Source organism: Panicum virgatum, chromosome 7N (assembly GCF_016808335.1).
Source record: "Panicum virgatum strain AP13 chromosome 7N, P.virgatum_v5, whole genome shotgun sequence".
In the NCBI taxonomy this organism is placed as follows: domain Eukaryota; kingdom Viridiplantae; phylum Streptophyta; class Magnoliopsida; order Poales; family Poaceae; genus Panicum; species Panicum virgatum.
Window position 1 is genome coordinate 645,001 of NC_053151.1, and position 25,000 is coordinate 670,000.

The 25,000-nt window shown below is 44.1% G+C and overlaps 1 protein-coding gene, 1 long non-coding RNA gene and 2 pseudogenes across 4 annotated transcripts; 3 read left to right on the forward strand and 1 right to left on the reverse strand.

Moving 5' to 3' along the window:
- Positions 1-1,123: 1,123 nt before the first annotated feature.
- Positions 1,124-2,335, reverse strand: LOC120681759. Its single transcript, XR_005678064.1, has 2 exons — positions 2,034-2,335; positions 1,124-1,588 (listed from the first exon to the last, which is right to left on the reverse strand). It is a non-coding gene; the product is annotated as an uncharacterized LOC120681759 (long non-coding RNA).
- A 260-nt stretch (positions 2,336-2,595) lies between these two features.
- LOC120681669 (dynamin-related protein 5A-like) lies at positions 2,596-6,706 on the forward strand. Of its 3 annotated transcripts, none has more exons than XM_039963260.1 (8): positions 2,596-3,007; positions 3,111-3,302; positions 3,413-3,619; positions 3,915-4,172; positions 4,275-4,502; positions 4,586-4,781; positions 5,200-5,677; positions 6,270-6,706. In XM_039963260.1, the coding sequence occupies exons 1-8, from the start codon at positions 2,666-2,668 to the stop codon at positions 6,454-6,456; spliced, it is 2,088 nt and encodes a 695-aa protein (XP_039819194.1). In that variant the 5' UTR covers positions 2,596-2,665; the 3' UTR covers positions 6,457-6,706. The 3 variants fall into 3 exon arrangements, with proteins under 3 accessions (XP_039819194.1, XP_039819192.1, XP_039819193.1); XM_039963258.1 differs by having other exon boundaries at positions 2,599-3,007; positions 3,744-4,172; XM_039963259.1 differs by having other exon boundaries at positions 2,605-3,007; positions 3,744-4,172; positions 5,203-5,677.
- Positions 6,707-7,821: 1,115 nt separating this feature from the next.
- Positions 7,822-12,572, forward strand: LOC120681675 (annotated as a pseudogene).
- Positions 12,573-15,797: 3,225 nt separating this feature from the next.
- Positions 15,798-25,000, forward strand: part of LOC120681732 — a 9,378-nt pseudogene continuing 175 nt past the window's right edge.

Here is a 25,000-nt window from a genome sequence, read left to right on the forward strand (position 1 = left end):
CTCGAGCTCCAGCCGCGCCGCCGTCACGTACGACCTCCAGCACGTTCGCGGCTCCTCCAGCGCCGCCTCCCTCGGGTACAAGCTCCAGCACAACCGCGTCTCCCCCAGGCCTCGCCTCCGTTCCGGTGCGACTGCTTGCCCTATGTCGTGATGGGGCGCCCTCGTCACGATTCGCCGCAGCCGCCCCCTCGCCGCGCCGCCGCCGCCCCTTCGCCAAGCTACCGCTGCTGCTGTGGATTTCGCCCCATCGCTGTGCCAAGGCCCCCATCGCCACATGGAACTGATTATTGGCTCTGTAACTTGGGTCAGTCTTCAGTTGCTCTGTTTCCTCCCCTTTTCAGATCATGTTTTAGCTTTACATCATCTCAAATACATGTCCTCTAGATTGTCTTACTACCCTGAATTCTTTGTTTTTCCAAACTGTTTACTAGTTCTTCTATCAGGCAAGCTGCCAATCTCATTTTACCAGTGAGAACGACTGAAGAATTGAAGAACTGAACGACTGAACGACTGAAGAACTGAACATGGCTTCTCAATTCATCACATTTTCACGACAAGCCTGATATTGTGGGAAGATAAAATACATGACAATTTCACGTGAAACATTCAGTCCATCATAGTATCTACCTTGAGCAGCCTCATTCAATCAGTGACTGGCCTGCTGGAACTGTCACATGATCATGGCCATGAACAGAAGAAGATGGTCAGCATTTTTGCTTTGCTGTCCAGCAATGCAGGAGGGAAGAAAAACTGAATCTTGCTGAATCAGTTGTCTTGTGAGCTAAAATGATTGTCCAGGTGTTTGTACATTCAGTCCATTTGTACAAAAAAGGAAAACAGAGCTATTAGGAGTCCATTTGTACAGTGAAGTTTGTACTATCTCGTGAATATGAATGAAATTTGCCTTCTTGAGCCAAACTATGTACCATCAAGGGTGGTTAACCTTTTAAAAAAAGTGCATGTGCATACAACATCAAAAAAAGAAACTGGTTTGCACTGTTAGAACAAGCAAGAATCTGTATTAGTCAATCTCATTAATCATTTTAGTACACAATTCAATCTCATCAATTCTTCCCTCCTGCATTGCTAGGCAGCAAAGCAACAATTTAGTAGACTGATTGCATTAAGAGGATACACTGCAAATCGAAATTGCATTAAGGAAGTTGCCATCAATATTTGACAATACATGAAACTGAACCTAAATTGACTCAATCTCATTATCTAAGTTCACTCAATCTGAACCTGTATCAAACTGTCAACTCAATTCAATCTCATTTTCAGATTACAAAATCCGTACATCAGTGTCAATCTCAACTGCTAAATCTTGATACTATTCTCTGTAACTAAATTGGAATAACTAGTTTACAAATCTTGATTTGCAGGCCAGGCAATGTGTACTGCCTGGGTGCCTGGTTATCACTCGAACACCCATTGGTTCTTCCTGATCTCAGCTTCCTCCGATGGGCTCACAACAGATTTATTTCAGGCTGAACAAAGACTGGACATCTTATGGTGTTCTTCCCACCAGTTAAGCAGCACGTTCACAAGCCAGCTGAAGCAACACATCCACTTGGAGAAAGTCGGCGGCCTGCAAATCGGATGCGCGGTTAGAAAACCAGCTGATCCTGCTTTAAATGCTAAGCTGATTTTTTTACTTGAAGAAAGATGCAAAACAATTTAGAAAATGCTAGGCATGCAACAGTAGTTTCATGAAAGTGATTCGTTAGAACATGCTTTACCAAAAATAGCCATTGATCTCTCCAACTGGAGTAGAAACATGAAATAGAGTGAAGATGCAATATTTCACATCATATACAGGGGTAGTATAGCTCGATTGCTCTTGTACTGAATGGAATGCTTCAGACATCATGGAGATGGTCGTCATATTTTTCTCAAATGCAAGCAGGCAATTTGGAGATAGGATGCTACGTAGCTAGGTAGTTCCAGAGATGAACTGAAGCACGGATAAACAGAGGCGGAATTGAACAAATAGCTTGAGACGAGGAATTGAAGCACGGATAAACATATCTCACCAGGATGAGGGTGGTGAGGCTGGGCGGTGGCGAATCTCGGACAGGCGGCGGCGAATCGCGGACGGGCGGTGCACCTCGGCCGGACTCCATGGCAGACTCCGAGGAGCCCCTCCGGCCGGGCGCCTGCAGCCGCGAGCTCGAGCTGCGGGAGATCCGCGAGCGCTACGATGGGTGGGCTCGTACGAAGGCGACTCGTGGGCGGCGGAGGGCGGCTGCGCTGGAGGAGCTCGTTCGAGGCCGGCGGCGCCTAGGGCAGGCACTCGCACGGGGGACGGAGCGTTGACGGGAGACGGGAGACGGCAGACGGAACGGAGCCAAGGGGCGATGTGCAAGAGTGCCAGGCAAATGTGGGGGAGAGGCGGGCGTCAAAATGCAAAATTTCCCCACCTCTTCCCCTAGCCCTCGGATGAGGATCCCATGGCCTCTATTAGAGTTTTCATAGTTTGCACAGAGATCTTGGTTTTCATAGAATACAGTGCCAACATTAAAATAAATTATATGGCTACAATGGTAAGCTTCCAAGGGGAAGGCGAATTCACTACAGCGGCTTGCAATGTAAGCCACTGGTTCTTTTGCATATACTTCCGATAGGCTATGGCCGCTGGTTCACCACAGCTAACCCCAACAGCCTCATGGCCGCTAATCGCCTTGCAATGCCGGCGGGGAGAACGCCGAACCCTTTGGAGTCGCCGTCCTCATCCACCAGGCAAGCCGCGTCGGCGGCGGACTGGAACTGGAAGGCGCGGTTCGAGGCGTACAACCGGCTGCAGGCAGCGGCGGCGGATCTCGGGGAGAAGCTCCCGATCCCGGAGATCGTGGCGGTGGGAGGCCAGTCGGACGGGAAGAGCTCCCTCCTGGAGGCCCTCCTCGGCTTCCGGTTCAATCTACGCGAGGTCGAGATGGGCACCCGCCGCCCCCTGGTCCTCCAGATGGTTCATGACCCCACCGCCCACGATCCCCGGTGCCGCTTCAAGGTGAAAGTTCCTGTGCTTCCCCTCTTAATTCCCCCCTTATTTCTCTCTCAGATCGAGGTAAATCAGCTGACCGATGTGGGTTGCGCCTGCGCGTGCGTGGCAGGAGGAGGACTCGGAGGAGTATGGGAGCCCACTGGTGGTGGCCACGGAAATCGCTGACGTCATTAAGCAGCGCACGCAGTCGCATCTCCAGAAGATCCAGGCCGCCGTCTCGTCCGAGCCCATCTTCATGAGGGCCGAGTACGCCCACTGCCCCAACCTCACCGTCATTGACACCCCAGGTTTGGTGCTTAAGGTGGGTATGCACGTGATCTTGGAGCTTCTCCTATCTCAATCAAAACGAGTGGGTTTTTACCTTTTTAGCCAGTTTTTCAGCTGTTTGATGTAATTAACTGTCCGCTGTAGCCTATGAAGGGTGAGCCAGACACCACACCGGAGGAGATCCTGTCGATGGTGAAGTCAATAGCCAGCCCGCCCCACCGTCTCCTTTTGTTCCTCCAGCAGAGCAGCGTCGAATGGAGATCTTCGCTCTGGCTGGATACTATCAGAGAGATTGATCCCTCGTTCAGGCGCACGATTATCATCGTCTCTAAGTTTGACAACCGCCTCAAGGTGCGTCTGGCTGCACAATAATAATCAATTTCATACACAATTTCCATTAATGTCTTCACTAGGAATCACAAAATGGACTTGGGATGTGCCTTATAAAGTTGTTTCTGGTTTTGATCATTTGAAGGAAGTCAGTGAAAGGTGGGAAATTGATAGTTACTTGAGTGCCAGCGGTTACCTTGGGGATAACATCCACCCTTTCTTTGTGGCTCTTCCAAATGATCGTGGAACGACCACCGACGAGGGGTTTCGTAGCCGAATCTGCCAGGTTGATATCGACGTGTTGCGTCACTTGCAGGAAAAGGTGAAAGGGGGTTTTAGCGAAGAGAAATATGCACCATACATTGGGTTTTCCTGCCTCAGGAAGCACCTTGAATCTGAAATTCAAAAGAGGTACAAAGAAGCAGTTCCAGCCACCCTAGCACTGTTAGAGGAGCGATGCATTGGGGTTTCAGAAGACCTATCCAGACTGGAATCCAAACTGCAAGCAACTTCTGATGTCAGTCAGCTGAGGAGATCGGCAACGCTTCACGTTGCTTCTATTTGCAGGCATTTGGTATGCATGTACACACAATTTCGATTCTTAATGTTTCTGTTCCAGTGCTTTTGCTAATTGGTGTACTAGAACTAATCAAACACTTCTTTCTCGGTACAAAAGCATCACCTGCTTGTTGGAGCAGCTGATCTAGACCCTGAGCTATGGGGTTTAACTACTGAAGAGGAACAGAAGCATAGTGGTATTGTCAGATGGCCTGGCATTACCATTGCACTAGAACCTGCCAACTTCAGTCTCAAGTTGTATGGCGGTGCTGCTTTTGAAAGAGTAATACATGAATTCCATTGTGCAGCGTACTCAATGAAGTGCCCTCCATTGTCAAGGGAGAAGGTACATTCAGATTATTAGATGAAGATTATATAAGTAAAAGATTTTAGGAAATATTAGCTGAAAATGTGTATTGATGTCATCAGGTTGCAAACATACCAGTTGCTCGTGCTGAGAAAGGCAGGTGCAGTGGATTGACTATGGTAGCAGCTGACATAGCACGTGCAGCCGCACGATCATTTCTTGCTCCTCTTATTGATACTGCATGTGATAGGCTTGCCTTTATCCTACAAAGTCTATTTGAACTTGCAATGGAGTGTAGCCGCAATCATGATTCAAGATGTAAGATTTTCATTTTGATATACTGGGGGTCCATCTTGCTTCTTATGTTAACAAGGGTACCATCTTACTGAAATTGATTGTAGCCATCTTTAGCACTGTAAAAAACTAAAGTCCTTTGTGTGATCATGCGCCAGAAATAACTAGCAGTAGTTTTTTTACACATGTTTCCATGGAACACTTTTACTATTACTGGTTTATATTGTAGAGCTATTTTATATATGCATGGAGTGTCTTAATGTCTTCAATGTTAGCCTTTAATGTACATAAGCAATTTTTTTCTCGTTTTATGCCATACCTTGTACACAATCTGCAACCTCTTATTATTTTCACTGTTTCCATAGAATTCGCCTATCTTTTGCGTGCTTTTGGGAGTCATTGGAGTGCAGGATTACATGCTTCTTCCTCTTTTTTTTCCTAGTAGATAATCAAAATGCTGAAGATATGGATGGATATGTTGGCTTCCTTGCTGCTGTCCGGCGCTCATATTATAAGTTTGTGGAGGATTTGTCCAAGCAATGCAAGCAAACAGTGCGACATCACCTTGATTCAGTTACGAGTCCCTACTACCACTTCCCTGGGGTCACATTTTTGGATCTGTCAGACAGTGGATCTGTGCTGGAGCTGCCAGGTGATTCGATTGGTGGCAAGAAGAAAGGCAATGGAAACATGATTGATGGTGGGGCAAAGAAAAAGCACGCGACTATGCCTGCATATGCTAACACTAACAGCAACCATCACAGCAATGACATCCCTGGTGCTGATGATCTGGTCTCAAAGTCTGGGTCATCGTACTCTAGCATATGCTCAATATATGCTCAATATTTTGCTAAAATGCGAGAAGTCCTGATCGAAAGGAGTGTTCCCTGTGAATTGAATTCTGGGTTCCTAACACCGTGGTATGTCCAACATATAGCTTTTCTTATTCATACATGTTCAGTTCAATAGTTGAATCTAACTTCTGGAATTGAATTCCTTCTGTTATTGATGTATATCAACCAAACTGATTAGTCACCAGCTGTCAAGTTGTTAATGTTTCTATCAAGTTAAGCACATATCCATCAAGCTAATCCTAACTGATCACATAAACATCAGGCACTTTCACAAGCTAGATATTCAAAGTGAAACTGTAGCACATTCGATTCTTAGCTAGTAAATTAGTTGGGTTCTAGTACAACGGTCTTCATCTAAAGAAAAAATATAACCACCCGCGTCACCATTAGCTAAATGTCTTAGTCTAAAGAAAAAATATACCACCTAAGTCACCATTAGCTAAATGTCTTTGTCTAAAGAAAAAGTATAACCATCCGAGTCACCATTAGCTTTGGTAAGTAGTGAATGGTTGGTCGGTAGTAAATATGGACTGTCAGTCTATTTTCATCATAGTTGCTGCTGCATGTTAAATTGTGGAGGATAGGATGACTAGAATTAAACGGCCTTGTGTAATACCTATGGAGTTTCTAATATAGTTGTTCTAATGATGCAATGCAGGCATGAAAGGTTGTTCTTAGCGCTTGGCTTCGAGCTGTTTGCTGTTAAAGATGACAAGTTCATGAACATGTTCGTGGCTCCTGGTGCTGTTGACGCAATCCAGAATGAGCGTGAATCTCTGCTAAAACATCAAAAGACATTTGTGTCTTGTTTAAACGAGTTCAAAAACATCTCATCAACCCTGTAATGAAGACCTTGTGCTTCTTTCACGGGCATGAATGGTGGACCCGGATTTCACCTAAGCCCTGGGCTAAAATCTAAACGTACTACTACAGTCATCCAAGATTATAATGTGTGCTGTTTTTAAATGTTCTTGTCCATAATACAATGTCTATTTATGCCTCTATGCAAATCTGTATGTCCTTAGACATATTATGTTTAAGTTTGAATTCTCTACCACATCATTGAAATGCATTGAAAGTACTTGGGGATGACAAGTATGAATGTTATTAGTATTTCAGGTAAACATCTTCTCTTCCGCTTCCGTTCTCATTGGCTTGCACAACTGTACTTCCTTGTAACTGAAGCCATGTTGGTCCTTGGACCAACCGGTAAAATGTATTCAAGTTCCATTTGGTATACAGTGGGCTACCTATTTGGGTCACTACCACCCCCCGCCTTTGCAAAACGGTGAATTTCAAGTACTTGAAGGTGAAGTCATTTGTAATTTAGTCCAATATGGGTTAGGGCCATGCAGGTGACCTCATTTGTTTATTTATTCAAAATATGTCTATGATAAATAATGTCTATTTATGCCTGTCGCGCTTGTGCTCAACCTAACCTCATTTGCCTCTCCTTCCTTTTCTGAGGAGCCGCGAAACCCTTATGGGGACTCTGACTGCATATTCTCGTGATCTCATTGCTGCTGGTGGTAGGTCCTGGTGCTATAGCAGGGGCGTGGAGGGCAGGCAAGAGAACTGAGGTGACGGCGTGTTGGCAGTGTTAGGTTAGTTTCTCTCTTCTTTACTCCGTCCTCTGAATAGCCTACCAGATGTAGAATTTTTTTAGCAATCCATTTTATCTGAGTTTGCAATTACCTCATCTGACACACAAGACAAAGAAGATGCTCACAGAGAAGGCAACACAAATGCTCCAGAAATTAAATGTATTTTCTCACCACATATTAGAACTTCTCAATGGTGCGAAAATGTGATACTGACTTCTGTGATTTGTGAATACAGTTTTGGACCTGTTAAACCAAGTTAGCTACTGCTTAGTACACACATTTCTTGCTAAAAAGTAATGGGAGCTAGCACTTTTTGCATATCTAATGGTGATAGTTCAAGTGCATTTCATTTTATGAAATATTGAATCACACTTTTCTTTCAAGAAAGTGACTTAGCTCAGGATACTAAGCCTATTTCTTCTTCAGCTCCTTTTCATGGCGCTAAGAAGCAGCGTTAAAATCTTAGTGCATTCCTGCAGAAGGACCTACATAGTCTTCTATGTTTAGATTCAAATCATTTCTATGTTTATTTAAATAATCTACGCCCACACCTCATGAACTGTGTGCTAACCTTTTTTCAATGTGTATGCTGATGTCTGACAATAAGTTGTTTCTTTTTCCAAAAAATGGTCTTTCTCTGTGTGCAGATCAAGAGGGAACAGCTCATCAGTTCTGACTTCCGAGAAGCTCAAGTTGTTTCTATTTGCATCCACTAAGTTTTTGTGCTTTATACAACTGCATTTTTCTCCTGTGCTACACAAAAAGGATGCCTTTTCCTACCAAAATTTTCATTCCATGACTATAGATGTGTGGTTATGTTATCTGATCTTGTGTAATATACAATTCTAATCTGCCTTTGGTAAATACTAAAATAGGTACCCTGATATGTCAGAAGATGAGTTTAATGCAAAATGCCCATATTGCCGCAAGAACTGTAATTGCAAGGGGTGCCTACGAATGCGAGGAGTTGAGGTATGCACCTAGCATCCCAAGCCCATTTTTTGCCTTTACATATGACCTTCACTTATTACATTATTTTATGTTGCAAATCTTCCTTTCTAGTCTTCCTTAGTGATTTCTCATTCCTCATGTGCAGCCTCCAAAAAAGAAAATTTCTGAAGAAAATCAAATCTGTTATGCTTGTCATGTTTTGCGCTTGTTGCTTCCCTGGCTGAGAAAACTGCGACAGGAGCAGATGGAGGAAAAAGAATTTGAGGCTAAAATAAAAGGTATTGTATTCTGGTGTTACATGACACAATCTGGAACTGAGGTTGATGTACATGCTAATTCGTTTTATTTTGCAGGTGTTTCAGTGGACAAAGTGCAGTTGGAACAAGCTAAATGTAATCTAGATGAGCGTGTTTACTGGTTCGGTTTACCCATTTCCTTTGTCATTTTGCAAAAAAGAAAATATTATTAGCAACAATAATCTGAAGCGTCTTATTCTTCTAATGCAGCAATAATTGTAGAACTTCTATAGTTGATTTTCATAGAAGCTGCAAATGCTGTTTTTATGATTTGTGCCTTGCATGCTGCTGGGAGATGCGCAAAGGAGAGGTTCCTGGAGGAGAAGAGGTACAGAGCATCGAGCCTGAAAAGAGAAGCAGGGATTATATTTTCGGAACTACTCCTAAGTCAAATGATGGAAATGAAATGGTCTCCTTGAGTAGGCATTGCCCAAATGCTGAGCCTTGCAATGGCATAGCTGCTAGAGGACCCAAATAACCCTCTGCTAATGTGGAAAGCAAAGAGTGATGGTAGCATAACTTGCCCACCAAATGAGCTAGGAGGTTGTGGTGGTTCGCTTTTGGACCTCAAATGCTTGCTTCCAGAGAAAATGCTTTCTGAGCTAGAAGAAAAGGCTGACAGAATTGTTAGGAGTGAAATATTTGCAAAAGCAGTAGCCAGAAGCAGTGGTCAGTGCCCTTGCTATGATCATTTAGGAAACATAAGAGCTCAGGATGTGCGAGAGGCTGCAAATAGGAAAGGCTTGACTGATAACCACCTCTATTGTCCAGGTGCCACTGGTATCAAGGAGGATGACTTGGAGCACTTTCAGGTGCATTGGGCAAGGGGTGAACCTGTTATTGTTTCTGACACCCTTCAGTTGACCTCTGGCCTTAGTTGGGAGCCATTAGTTATGTGGCGTGCACTGCGAGAAAAAAAGACCAATGTCAAAGTAGAAGATGAGCACTTCACTGTCAGGGCAATAGATTGCCTTGATTGAAATGAGGTTAGGAACTCTATTTCCCCTGGTTTCTGGTTGCGTTTTAGCGAACACTTTGTTTGATATATTTATGTCAGTTTTTATTTCAATTACTCCATTGGATATGCTGTTTTCCTTTTTGTTTCCCTTCTTAGGTTTGTTTAGGCCTTTAGGAGGGTGTTCATCTCCCCTCCTGGCCCCCCACGTTGATTTTAATTGTGGTGGTACAATACAACATGGATAGAAGATTTCTGATTATTATGTCAAGAAACAATACACATTTCTATTTAACTTTCAAATTTCAAGGAATGGCATTGTCTGTATAGATTGGTGCTATTTGTATGCTTGCAGATAGACCATCCTCTGTTGTTTACATTTAAGAGTAAAATTTGAAGCACTTGGCACGAATCTTATGTTGCAGGTGGAAATTAATATACACATGTTTTTTGTGGGATATACGCAAGGCAGAACTCATCACAGGCCACATTGGCCTGAGATGCTTAAGCTAAAGGACTGGCCGCCATCGAGTTCATTTGATCAGAGATTGCCTCGCCATGGTGCTGAGTTGATCAGTGCATTGCCATTTCCTGAGTACACTGATCCTCGATATGGTCCACTAAATCTTGCAGTCAAGCTTCCTACTGGTGCCCTGAAGCCAGATCTTGGACCCAAAACTTACATCGCTTATGGATTTAACCAAGAGTTAGGTAGGGGTGATTCTGTGACCAAGCTTCACTGTGACATGTCTGACACGGTATGCTTTGTTAATGGTTATCCTTTTTCTCATATTGTAACATTTGTGGTTGTTCTGTACCTTCAATGTAGAATAAAATTGACTTATGCAATGCTATATCTTGTACTGGGTAACATGCATATCACTTTCTTTACATCGCTTTCTCTGACCTAGCGTTTTCAAGCTTTGGCTATACACCCAGCTGGTAACAAGTGATAGTTCTTTATTTCTTCTTATTTGTCAGTTGCTTGGGTTTCACTAGTTTATCATGGCAGTAATTAATTGCGACAGGTGTCTTTCTTTGATCAGGTAAATATTTTAACACACACAGCAGAAGTACCTTATGAGACTTATCCACTTAAGGAGATAGAGGAGACCAGAAAGAAAATGAAAGAACAAGATCTTCAGGAATTTTACGGTGTTTCAGAATCCAGCATTGAACACAACCTATCACAAACTTCTACTAATTCCAGGAATGTTACTATGGATGAAACATCAAAGACCTCATGTAATGATAGTATCTGTAAAGATATTTCTGATGGTGAGTTGTACATGTTTACTTTCAGTTGTCCTTACTTTTTAACTTAATACAACATTCTTGTTTTCACTGTGCAGGTCTGGACACCAACGCTGTAACACCTATTGATAGTGAAGGTGATGTTAGGGATAAACATCCATCTCATGAATCTAAGGTACAAAGCAAGGCAGCCCAGTGTTCCAATTACATTGGCAATGGTAGTTCGGCTATGATGCATAATGGAGCTCATTGTATTTCGGATAATCCGGAGAGTGGAGAGCATGAGAGAACTGGTGGTGCCTTGTGGGATATTTTCCGAAGAGAGGATGCTGACAAGCTACAAGATTATCTTAAGAAACACACCTTGGAATTCCGGAACCTCCATTGCAATCCTGTGAAGCAGGTATTGTTTTCCTTGCACTCGTGGGAAGTTTATTTCCCCTGTTTTTCCTATGCTGACCAATAGTTATGTTAAGATGCAGGTTATTCACCCAATTCATTATCAAACTTTTTACTTAACTGAGGAACATTAGAGAAAGCTAAAGGAAGAATATGGTTAGGGAACTATTCACACCTCAGAAATGTAGCCTTTCGAGCTGTAGCCTTGTTTCCCTTATGTCATGGCATGCTTGTTATATAGGTGTGGAACCCTGGACATTTGAGCAGAAGCTTGGTGAAGCAGTTTTCATTCCTGCTGGATGTCCTCACCAAGTCCGAAACTTGAAGGTAAGGGAACTTAACCAGCCCTTTTTTTCATTTTATTTGAATGTAGCCACAGTTATCCCATTGCTTAAAAACTTAATCCATTTCTATTGGCACAGTCTTGCATCAAGGTTGCAATGGACTTCGTCTCCCCTGAAAATGTTGACGAGTGTATTAAACTAACTGGAGAGTTCAGACGACTTCCATCTCATCACAAGGCTAAAGAAGACAAATTGGAGGTTGGTTACCATATGTTTCAATGCCCTGCATATGATATTTTACTACTTAATATGACAACTAACCACGAGTCAAACCTGATGCCTTCAGATTAAGAAGATTGCTCTTTATGCTCTGAACCAAGTTATAAATTTCTTGGATCCTCCCTCTGACGGGTAAGCAGTAGCTGCGGTAACCCACTCGTAATATTTCACCATAGAATGTCTGAAGCTGCAACGGAAACTGATTAGTTTTTAGGGAAATTTTTTATCACTATGGTTCTGTGATTGATCAGATCGATGAATGAGGCTGGTCCGTCCGCCATTGAATCTGCTGATGAGAAGAAGCCTAAAAGTGGGGGTGGTCGCCAAAGGGGTAAGCTGAAGAGTGAAGACAAGTCCAACGACGCTGCTGGTCAGAAGAAGCCTAAAAGTAAGCACGGTCGCTCAAGAAGTGATACAAAGAGTGAAGACAAGTCCAACAATGACTCTGCTGGTGAGAAGAAGCCTAAAAGGAAGCGTAGTCGCCCAAGAGGTGAGACAAAGAGTGAAGACAAGTCCAACTACGATGCCGCTGATGAGAAGCCTAAAAGGCGGAGGGGTCGCCTGAAAGTCTCTGGCAACGGCAGGTGACTGACCTGTTTGCTTCTGACAGGGAAGGTGGAAAGCATAGCAGTTGTGGTTGCTAAGGCTGTACTGACCGACCTGTTGGTAGTCATTTTGGAAGAAGGTTGTAGTGTAGGCCCCTGAGGCATAGGCCACCACTAGGCGCCTTTGCAGCGTCTGGCTTTTGTTCATATGTGGTGATTGCAGGCTGACATCTTGGAAGAACCATGTTTGATGCCCGTAGTACAAGACTCTTCATGTAGTGGGCTATGGTGGTAGGCTGTTCAGCACACGTATGCTGCTCAGTTTGAATATGTGTTTGTTAGTTAGATTATTTCTATTTATCAAATACAATGCATACAGATGATTTTTGGTCTCTGATGATTGATGATCCCAAGGTAGACAGGTGCTGAGACTATTTGATACGCAATAGGAGTTACTCCCTTTGTCCCATGAAGGGTGCAATGCTAAAATTTTCCAGATAGATTAGTGTTATTGGCAAATGACCATAGTACCAAGTAGTTCTTTTAATCCCATTGATTTAGGCATAGAAGGTATTCAATTTCCAGAGTTGGTTAAATTAATTCCTAAAATATATATTTGAAAGAAAAAAGGCAGGTAGTTATTGCTAGGATTGCACTCTGTAGTATTTTTTTTTTTGAATCTTAGAATTGCACTTTTCATAGGACGTAAGGAGTACTATTTTTGACTATTTTGTTGCATGGGCCTTTCAGATTAGACTTCCGGGTCTCTCTTTTCAATGTTGGATGTTTCCATTTCCTACTCTTTTTTTTTTCTGTTTTGCAGGAATGTTTGTGCAACTTTTAGTTTTGTTTCATGGACTTATCCACAACTGTTAGTTTCGTTACAAATGCAATTTGGTTTCAGCATGGCTTATGAATCACCTGCAACTGCTAGGGGTTAGGATACAGATGCAGCGGTTATTGGTAAAGAAACCAATATATGAAAGCTAGGGCAATTGCGCTCAAGTTTGGATGCTACTTATTGTTAACTTGATGATGATCAGAGCCTGCTGCTTTGTTATGGGTTAGCATTTTGATCTGCAGTCAAAGAGTATTAAAGCACCCTCAGTATTTCCGTGACATTTTCCCAATGATGTCAGGTCTTAAATAGGTGCATCATCCTTTGAGGTGGAATCAGGTGGGTCTGTTGGGAGAGCAGCACCAAACTGTGCTTCTTGAGGCATTGATTTATTTGAAGCAGAATCAACAGTGTCCGTGGAGGATTGGACCTCCTGCTGTCCTAAAACAAACAGCTCTTGTAATTTCTGCCTAACAGCCACTGTGTCATGCTGTTCTTCATATGGTGGATTAATGTGTGGATGGTCATCATTGACAGAATCTTGCGTTGCTTTCTGTTCAGTGGAGTATCAAAGAGTTTAATTGGGTGCTTTTGTTCTTTTTTTTAAAAAAAAAAATGGAATCATGCACAGGCTAAAAGGTTAAAGACACTAGTATATGACTGAGTTTGTTTCATGTGTTGGTTTGAATCCTTGCCTAAACAACCGAACATATTTTTTGATGCAAGGAATGGTTCCTGGGCCAAGAGCCAAACCAGACCAGGATTGAGTTGAACAGCCGGACCACCCAATCCTGGCCCTGAACAGTTCCTGGGCTGGAACGGTAACCCAACGAGGCCTAATTTTTCTTTCTAGCTGGTATTTTTTCCCTGCCCAAAGTGCATAAGCTTTCCATCCAGTCTGAATTCTGAACTCTGAACTGAACAAGTACAGGAAGTCCTGTTGTATTTGTGCTGCTGCAATAAGCTTTCCATCCTACCCCTTGTTTAGTTATAAATTTAAAATTCCAAATATATCACCCGAGGGACCGTGATATTTTTATGCGAGTTGGATCGAAGTTGCCATGCAACTAAGATTAGCGCATTTAATCGCTTCTTTTTGAGTGGTTCCGCCACACTGCCGGAGCATAATACCCTACGTCCACTTGTGTATTATATTGCTTGAGTTGGAAGGAAGTCTCTGTATGAGCGTTGTCCGGGGAGCGAGCGAGAGAGTTTCCGAAGGGAGTAGATATCCTAATCTTAGCGTGTGCTCTCCCTTTTATAGTCCAAAAGAGGCATGTACATAGCCGTTGGGACCCCGACAGGTGGGCCCAGTTTGGATGTATTAAATAACATAACACAAAGAGCATTATGATGCTATGGTCGACGAAGATCTCATTCGGGATTCCTTGTGCTGCCGTCGTGGATTCTCTGAACGGGCAGATCTTCAGACCGGCGTGCTCGTCCCGTCTTGTCGGCGTGGCGCCTGTTGCTAGCGGAGCAGGCTGCGGCGCGCATACCAAACCGGCCACGAAGCTTGCGGCGTAGACGACATGATGGGGCGTGCCGTGCCGTCGCCTCCATTTAATGCGGAGGACAGCCGCGCGCGCGGCGCCTGCGGCTTCACTGTGTGCCTCGGTAACTCGTGACCCGCTGTGCGGTCATTCGAGCTTACCTCGGCAACAGGCGAGCGACAGTGTTGTCTGACAAAGACTGCCCCGCGTGCAGCGGCGCCAGGGCACGCTTCAACCACTTGCATTTAACGCAGTAGGTGAGCGAGCTTCTAGTGGATGACTCGCGCCCACGCCCGCGATGCGGGACACGTGGCGGCCCCGGACCTCCCCTGGCGGGGAGCTGGCTCCGCGCATCCAGGGGTCTGGATGGGCATGTGGAGGTCCCGGACCCGCCCGCGGGGTCTGGGCCTCTGGCTGCTAGCGCTAAGCGCTCCTTCTAGGGACATGTGGCGATACCGGACCCTTCCCCGAGCGGAGAGCGGGTCCGTGGCCGTTGTCCCGCTAGTTGGATCTGGACCATTGGGCCCAACTGCTCAGCCTTTTAGGTGTGGTTATGGTTAACCTCCCATGTCTTCTTCCTAGACACAGCAGGAGGGGGTACCCCGGTCGCGGGGTACCGACAGTGGCCCCCGGGCCCACCTCGGGGGAGGTACGAACCCGCAGGTGGGACCACTATCATGACGTGTATCCGTGCAGCTTGGTTGCATCGGTATACTGCGGTGCGCAGTGGTATATCGGCAACAGGGAGAGTTTGTGGAGCCCTTCTCGATTTAGGATTCGTCTCAAGACAAGATCCTCAGCCCGGAGCTCCCTACTATGCACAAACCGTTGATGATAGCGCCGGAGCTCCTGGTTGTAATGTGTGTTTCGGATTGCTGCTCGCCACCTTCGTTCATCAACGAGGTCCACGTCAATGCCCCGTAGCTGTTCCTGCATAGACTCATCAAAAGCTTGGACTCGCGGAGAGCCCAAGTGGATTTCTAGGGGAAGACATGCACGGCCCATCTTTCATTCTCCTCCTCAGCCACAGCCACGGCCTAACTCAATCCAATGTGCACGGGCCCATCTTCCATTCTCCCCGCAATTTCGGCCCAACGCACCAGCCCACAACCTTCCAACGCAAGGACGCACCCCCCACCAAACCGGCGGTGAGCCGGGCATTCGGGCGTCCTCTTCGTCGCAGGCGCTCGCAGCAGCCAGTCGCGCAACACGACCACCCCTAAGGCCCTGACGCTTTCCTCCCCGCCATTGTGATTGCGCCGCCGGTGACGCCTCAGCTCGGAGTTCTCAATCCACCAGCCGCCGCATGCGCGTATCCGAGGCCTAGCTCGCTCGCGGCCGCGGATCTCTCGCCTCGCCCCGCGATGCATCGTGCGATGCGGCTGCGCTGCCTCTTGCGCCCGCCGCCAACCCCGCGGCGGCCTCCAGCGGAGGCGGTGGCGCTCTGGTGCGGAGGCTCGGCGTGCCGCGGCGGCCCTGCGGCGAGAATCGTCGGCTTTGCCGGTTCTACAGCTCGAATGAGGGCGTCGGCAGCACGGAGGCTGCGGCGGCGGGGAGTGGAGGCGGCAGCGGCAGCGGAAGCAGCAGCAGCAGCGAGCAGGAGCACGCGCTGCTCGGGGAGAGGGACCAGCAGGAGTGGCTCAGCGGTGAGCGGTTCCTCATCGGCTGTAAGCGGCGGGAGTCGCCGTTCCTCACCAGGCGGGATCGCTTCCGCAACGAGTTCCTTAGCCGCGTCGTGCCGTGGGACAAGACCGGCGTCTCGTGGAACAGCTTCCCGTACTACATCGAGTAAGAATGACGAACACCGGGCATGCACGCCACCTGTTTGCTGTTTTGTGTACGACAAGGCTCACAGTCGCATCGTGTCTTTTCGATTGCCAGCCAGAATGCGAGTAAGGATGGCAACGGGTCGGGTTCGGATCGGGTGGAGTCTTCGTGCACCCAAAACCGAAACCCGAAATCGAAACCCGAACCCGAACCCGAAACTGATTCGGGTGGAAATCCATCACCAAAACCAAACCCGTGGATACCCGAAACCCGAATGGATACCCGAAACCCGAATGGATACCCGAAACCCGCAGATAAATATACACATATTCACATGAATAAACAAGATGCAACAAATAATAAATATTTTTATGACTCAACTTTCAATAAATTTAATAGTCTAAGTAAACAAATTATCATTAACATATTATAAAACATGAGTTTTAATTCCAAATAATTTATTTCGGATATCCATTGGATATCCACGGGTGGAAACCAAAACCCGAAACCGAACCCGAACCCGAACCTGAAAACCGTGGGCGAAAAACCAACACCAAACCCGAAACTCGAAAACCCGAAACCCGTGGATACCCGCACCGAACCCGATCCGCTGCCATCTCTAAATGCGAGGCAGCTGCTGAGCGAGTGCGTGGCGTCGCACCTACGGCACAAGGATGTAGCTCTGGAGTACGGTTCCGGGCTGCAGTCCTCCAGTGGGGGGATACTGCTCCAGAGCTTGCCAGGTACTGATCAGTAATGGAGCTAATGTTTTCGTCAATATATGCTTCCATGTGCCTATATGGATGTTGAGAACTTTTTTTGTTGCTAAAATGCAGGGACTGAACTTTACCGAGAGAGATTTGTGAGGGCACTTGCCAGTGAGTTGCGCGCGTCATTATTAGTTCTGGACAGCAGTGTTCTAGCTCCATATGTAAGATAATCTACCCCATCTGTTAAATATCTTAATATCTCAGTTTGAGTTGGTCTGTTGGGATCTAATGTCCGACCTTGTAGGATTGTGGTGAAGACTGTTCAGAGAGTGAGGAAGAGGATAATCATGCAGAGTCAGAGGATGAAGGTTCCGAATCAGAGGAGGATGGCGAGGGTGATGAGGAATCTGGTCAAAGCGATGATGACGATTCTATTAAATCCGTGGCAGACCTAAAGAAGCTAGTTCCATGAACTCTTGAGGAGTTTGCCAAGGTTTCTATTTCTATTAAGCTGCAAAAACTATAAAAATATAATGACACCTGACAATTCTTACCTATGACTTTTTATTATCAGATTCTTACCTATGTCTTGTTTCAATATATCTGGTTCCTTCTATTCTATTTAGATTTAGAAAATAATGTGTTTTCTTTTACCTTTACCTAAACCATGTATCTACACAACTAGTTTGTGTCTGATTGGTAGACCTCTAGACTACCAACAATATACTTGTTAAAACTAACACCAGTAGTACTGCATAACATTGAATCCTATTTAAACCTGCCACATGTGATGCTGTTTTCTTTCTTTCTACTACAAACGCTAATCCTTGCTGAGCTGCTGTTTCTTGATTATTTAAATCTTTTGGTTTGTTTTCTTTCTGCCTTACAATTTATACCTTCACTGCTTGTGCTTGCAGAGAGTTGTTGGTATACAGGAAAGTTCTTCAGCAGCAGAATCCTCTAGCACTGCTGAGTCATCCGAAGAAGAGAAGAGATCTCTTCAAAAGGGTAAAATGACTTCATCTTTTTCATTCTCAGCACTGAGTGTTTTTTCCAAGCTGGCTCTAAACTATATAACAATTATCTGTTTACGCCCAATCTGTGCTTTGTTATGGGATAAACTTTGATTCCTTTGATCATATTTGGCGAGTAGCTATTCCCTCGTTGAGCCTTCTAGATTGGCACAGTGTCCTTTGTTATGGGATAAACTTTGATTCCTTTGATCATATTTGGCAAATAGCTATTCCCTTGTTGAGCCTTCTCAGTGCATTTGGTAGTCTAAGTTTTTCTGTTGTGCTTTGAGCTAATATGTCATTTCACAAGAATAAGTTGGCCTTTGTTTTATGTGTTACCATTGTTGTGTGCTTTGGATAACACCTGTTGGCCTAAATCAGGCACGCACCCAATCACACTCTACAGTTACACTGTTAGGGTGAACCCAAGCACCACCTTACCATAACAACACTTCACTATATTGCAGTAGTGCAGTTATACCATGTAGCCACTCTTTAAGTTGAAGCTTATTTTATGAGCTAGCTACAAAGTACAGCTGTACTGTTAACTGTACATACATCGCTCTTGTACAACATGGAATTCAGGCTAGACTCTTTTATCACTTATACAAAAGTTGTAGAACACTAAATGAAGGCATAGCCAAATTAAATCGTTCTCATTATTGTTTTCAGGAGATAGGGTCAAATACGTTGGAGCATCACTGGTTGTTGAAGCAGATAATAGGTACTTGTTAAAAGCTATGCTATCCTCATTTTGGTTTGTGGGCCACATTTGTTTTGAAATCCTTTTCATTGCTACTCTTTGGATCTGTCTATACCGCATATTATTGGCATTTCATTTTACTAGCTACCCCATTTACAAGGTGAGATCCCTTGGTGTATGCTCTTTGCTGATGATGTGGTGCTAGTTGACGAGAGTAGGGCAGGGGTTAATAGGAAGTTAGAGCTGTGGAGACGCACGTTAGAGTCGAAAGGGTTCAGACTTAGTAGGACTAAGACCGAGTACATGATGTGCGATTTCAGCGCGACTAGGCATGAGGGGGGAGACGTTAGTCTAGATGGGCAAGTGGTGGTCCAGAAGGATACTTTTCGGTATTTAAGATCGGTGCTACAAAAGGATGGCGACATTGATGAAGATGTTAGGCATAGAATTTCAGCTGGCTGGTTGAAATGGCGGCAAGCTTCTGTGATCCTTTGTGACAAGAGGGTGCCACAAAAGCTAAAAGGCAAATTCTATAGGACAGCAATTCGTCCGGCGATGTTATACGGTGCTGAATGTTAGCCTACAAAAAGGCGACATGTCCAGCAACTGAGTGTAGCAGAGATGCGGATGTTGCGGTGGTTTTGCGGGCACATAAGGAGGGATAGAGTCCGGAACGAAGTTATTCGGGATAGGGTCGGGGTGGCACCAATTGAGGAGAAACTTACCCAGCATCGGCTGAGATGGTTTGGACATGTCCAACAAAGGCCTCCTGAGGCGCCGGTGCGTAATGGGGTTCTTGAGCGGGTCGATAATGTAAAGAGGGATAGAGGTAGACCTAAACTGACGTGTGATGAGTCGGTTAAGAGAGACCTTAAGGATTGGAATATCTCTAAAGAGATAGCTTTGGATAGGAGCGCTTGGAGACTAGCTATCAATGTGCCTGAACCTTGAACTTATTTCTTTTGGGTTTCATCTCTAGCTTACCCTAACTTGCTTGGGAAAAAAGGCTATGTTGTTGTTGTAAAGCTGATCACAATGATTCAAGTATCTGATCTATGGCACTTGAAATAAATTTTGTATGCTATAATAATGTGAGCTTGTATGATATAAAAAATTTCCATCTGATAGGAATTTCAATGTGTGGGCTTTGTTTATGTGAGATGTCTGTTTATGCATTTGGATACACAATAAGTGGAAGGCTCAAGTAGAAACATGGGTGCACCCTTATTGGTTTTGTAGGGTGAGAGGCACACACACATTTGTGACCTTATGTGTCTACATGTGCCCATGGCTGTCTACATTCTCTGTTATTTGTGTATGAATGTTCAATGGTTGTGGTTAAATTGATCCTACCCAAAGACTTTAAAGGTAGTCACAAGACAACCTTTCCTAGTTCTAACTTCCAAACCTATAACTTGGTTTGTGATGAGTGTCAGGAGGGCATGTTTCCACATGTTTGTACTGCATATTAGCTACCCAACCTTTTTCCCTCGACCCTTTTTCTTAGCATGGTTATGGTCTTATGGGCTGTCATACTGATCTAGTATTTTTACACTGATCATAATGCATATCATATATGTCAAATCACAGGATCATTTTGGGGAAAATACCTACTCAAGATGGCTCAAAGAATGCCTATACCTTTATTAGTGGCAGGTGGGTGGATAAGTCTTTCTTGTATTTGTATAGAAAATAGTGCAAGAAGATTTTGACTTTCTTTTGCGGGCATTCTTTGTTGCATGTTATTGCCACCGCATTTCAGCTGAATGTGCCTTGATGCATCATCTTTTTACATAACCATCACAAGTCAATTCGTTTTTTTACTTTTCTAGCTTTCTCAACAAAAATGGAAATAAGGACGAAGTAGTTAAGATTAGAACTATGCAGCGTATTTTTGCACATTGTCATGGCATTAGTTGGCAATATTGCTGTCCTTTGGGGTGGTTGCGAGGGCTGAGGGACTTTGCATTTTAACATTGCTTACACAACAACAACATAGTCTTTCAGTCCCAAGCAAGTTGGAGTAGACTAGAGTTGAAACCCAACAAGTTTTAAAATCAGGATTCAAGCACATAAATAGCTGTTTTTCAAGTGCTCCTATTTAGAGCTAAATCTTTGGGTATATTTCATCCTTTCAAATCTCCTTTTATTGCCTCTTCCCATGTTAATTTCGGCCTTCCTCTGCCTCTCTTCACATTACTGTTATACCTTAGAATTTTACTACACAATGGTGCCTCCAGAGGCCTCCGTTGGACATGTCCAAACCATCTCAGCCGGTGTTAGATAAGCTTTTCTTCAATTGGTGCTACCCCTAACCTATCACGTATATCCTCATTCCGGACTCGATCCCTTCTTGTATTACCACAAATCCAACGCAGCATACGCATTTCTGCAACACTTATCTGCTGAACATGTCATCTTTTTATAGGCCAACATTCTACACCATACAACATTGCAGGTCTAATTGCCGTCCTATAAAACTTGCCTTTTATTTTCAATGGTACTCTCTTGTCATATAAAATACCAGATGCTTGGCGCTACTTCATCTACCCCGCTTTGATTCTATGACTAACATCCTCATCAATATCCCCATCTCTCTGTAGCACTGATCTCAAATACCGAAAAATATCCTTTTTTGGCACTATTTGCCCTTCTAAATTGACATCTCCCTCCTCATGTGTAGTAGTACCAAAGTCACATCTTATATACTCAGTTTTAGTTCTACTAAGTCTAAAACCTTTTGACTCTAGGGTCTCCCGCCACACCTCTAGTTTCCTATTTACTCCTGCTCGACTTTCATCAACTAACACTACATCATCCGCGAAGAGCATACACTAAGAAATATCCCTTTGTATGTCCCTTGTGACCTCATCCATCACCAATACGAATAGATAAGGCCTCAAAGCTGACTCTTGATGTAGTCCTATCTTAATAGGAAAAGCATCTGTGTCGCCATCGCGTGTCTGAACACTAGTAACAATATTGTTGGACTTATTGTTGTACATGTCCTTAATAAGTCCAACATACTTTGTTGGGACTTTATGTTTGTCCAAAGCCCACCACATAACATTCCTTGGTATTTTGTCATAAGTCTTCTCCAAGTCAATGAAAACCATGTGTAGGTCCTTCTTCTTCTCTCTATACCGCTCCATAACTTGTCTTATTCAGAAAATGGCTTCCATTGTTGACCTTCTAGGCATGAAGCTAAATTGGTTCATAGAGACTCGTGTTATCCCTCTCAAATGGTGCTCGATAACTCTCTCACATAGCTTCATAGTATGGCTCATCAATTTAATTTCTCGGTAATTGGTACAACTTTGAATATCTCCCTTATTCTTGTATATTGGTACCAATATACTTCTTCTCCACTCTTCAGACATCTTGTTTGACTGAAAAATATGGTTGAACAACTTGGTTAGCCATATTATGGCTGTATCCCTGAGGCATCTCCACACCTCAATTGGGATACCATCCGGGACGATCGCTTTACCCCTCTTCATTATTTTCAATGCCTCTCTGACCTCAGATTCTTGGATTTTCCGTACAAAGTGCTTTTTGGTGTCATCAAAAGAGTCATCCAAGTGAAATGTTGTGTTCTCATTGTCACCATTGAATAATTTGTTAAAATAATCTTGCCATCTATGTTTGATGTCATCCTCTTTTATCAAGATGTTCTCCATTTCATCTTTAATGCACTTAACTTGGTTGAAGTCCCTCATCTTTCTCTCACGAACCTTAGCCATCTTATATATGTCCTTCTCTCCTTCCTTCATACCTAATCGTTGGTAAAGATCCTCATACGCCCTACCCTTTGCCACACTTACCGCTCGCTTTGCGATCTTTTTTGCCTCCTTGTGCTTCTCTATGTTGTCTACACTTCTATCTTGGAATAAGCGCCTATAACGTTTTTTCTTTTCCTTAATATTTCTTTGGACTTCCTCATTCCACCACCAAGTATCTTTATCTACGCATCTACCTCCTTTGGTCACTCCAAGCACTTCTGAGACCACCTTCCGAATGCAGTTTGCCATCTTCTCCCACATGTTGTTTGTATCATCTCCTTCCGTCCAAGAGCCCTCTTTGATTACCCTTTTCTTGAAGGTCTCTGACGTCTTCTCTTTCATTTTCCACCACTTTATTCTTGCAATCTTAGTTTGTTTATCCCTACGTGCGTGCATCTGTAAACGAAAATCCGCCACCACAAGTTTATGTTGAGAAACAACACATTCCCCTCGTATCACCTTGCAATTCAAGCATTGCTCGTCTATCCTCTCTTCTTGTGAGGATAAAGTCAATCTGACTACAGTGTTACCACTACTAAAAGTCACTAAATGGGATTGCCTTTTCCTAAAGAAATTGTTCGCTATCATCAAGTCAAAAGTTACTGCAAATTCCAAGACTTCCTCTCCCTCTTGATTTCTACTACCATACCCAAAGCCTCCATGAATCCCCTCGAAACCTGCCCTTGTTGTACCTACATGGCCATTAAGATCTCCTCCTATGAAAAGCTTTTCGCTAGAAAGTACAGTTCTAACCACGCTATCTAAATCTTTCCAGAATTGCCTCTTAGCACTCTCATCGTGACCTATTTGGGGAGCATACGCACTAATTACGTTCATGACCGTATCACTAACGACAAGCCTAACTAAGATAATCCTATCCCCTAGCCTTCTCACGTCCACCACTCCATCCTTTAGGCTCTTGTCAATTAAAACTCCTACTCCATTTTTATTTGCAGCTGTCCCTGTGTACCATAGCTTGAAACTGGTATTATCCACCTCCTTCGCCTTCTGGCCCTTCCATTTAGTCTCTTGAACACATAAGATGTTTACACGCCTCCTAGTTGGCTACGTCACCTAACTCTCTTAATTTACCTGTAAGGGACCCTACATTCCAACTACCTACACGAATCCTAGTTGGTTCGACTAACTTCCTTGCCCTTCGCACCTGTCGAGAGAGATGTGAAGACCCTTGCTCATTTTTCACTACACTCAGGTGCCGATGTAGCGCACCACTCAGAAAATGACGACCCGATCCTTGCTTACTTAACACCGTGCCCAGATCACGACACGACGCGTCACCAAGAGGGAGACGACCCGGCCCTTACCCATTTAACACCATACCCGGATTCCGATATGACGTCCCAACGGATTTCTCTTGGGTTTCATCTCCATTAGAATGGCTAGGTTCACTGCTGGCTCGCCAAGCCTATCGCACCCTCCTCCTTTACCAGGGCTTGGGACCTACTATGTTGAGACAACATAAGCGGAGTTCATTTTAACATTGCTTGGTACATGTAAATTGTACATGTCACCACTTCTTTGGAAACGCTTGTATTCTTATACTGCTTAGTTTTATAAATGAGACATAGATGCAGAATCTTATATAGTTACATACACTTGCTTAGCCTTATTCCCAACATTGGTTTTGATGGATGACTTGGTTTCATGGTTGTATTTCCTTATATTGCATGCTCGAGCCTTTGCCAATGGGGGATGCATTATTATCTCTCAACATTTGTAAGTACAAATCCTTTATAATTGAACATTCTTCTATCTATTATAATTGCAGAACTTTATCAAATGGACAGCGTGGAGAGGTGTATGAGATCAATGGTGATCAAGTGGCTGTTATATTTGACCCTCCTGAGGAGAGGGTGGCTGATGGTAACAAAGATGAAGTAGACAAAGTGCAAAATGCTAAACCAGCAGTTTACTGGGTTGACAGTATGCTTCTAGTCCCAAGCGTCCATATTGCTATATTCAGTTTGGACATGCCTGCAATTTAGCGTGCTTTTCTTTTTGTACTTCTAGCTCAGGATATTGAGCATGACCATGATACTCAGGCGGAAGATTGGCATATTGCACTGGAAGCACTTTGCGAGGTATTTTATCTGAATATAACTGTTTGTATATAACTTGTATTATCTTGATATATTCCTTTCTCGTGTACATGCATCTGCTTGCATAGGTTCACCACTCAGTCTGCTGTACAAGTGACAATATTCACGAGTGTTTGAGTCCTTATGATTTGCTTAATAAACTTATCTATAATGTTATGTTTACAAAATAGGTACTGTCATCTCTACAACCAGCCATTGTTTACTTTCCAGACAGTTCCCAGTGGCTGTCTAGGGCAGTTCCAAGATCAAATCGCAGAGAATTTGTTGAAAAGGTAGAGGAAATGTTTGATCAACTTACTGGACCTCTAGTTTTGATATGTGGGCAGAACATAACAGAGGCATCAACAGCAGCACCTAAGGATAAAGAACCTGTAAGCCGTATAAGCTCCATTAGCC

Excerpts from the sequence above, each read along its gene's own strand:
- LOC120681669 (XM_039963258.1), top strand. The coding sequence starts at position 2,666 with ATGGCCGCTAATCGCCTTGCAATGCCGGCGGGGAGAACGCCGAACCCT. Across the intron at positions 4,782-5,199 it reads CCGCAATCATGATTCAAGAT|TAGATAATCAAAATGCTGAA; the intron begins GTAAGATTTTCA and ends TTTTTTTCCTAG. Across the intron at positions 5,678-6,269 it reads TCTGGGTTCCTAACACCGTG|GCATGAAAGGTTGTTCTTAG; the intron begins GTATGTCCAACA and ends GATGCAATGCAG.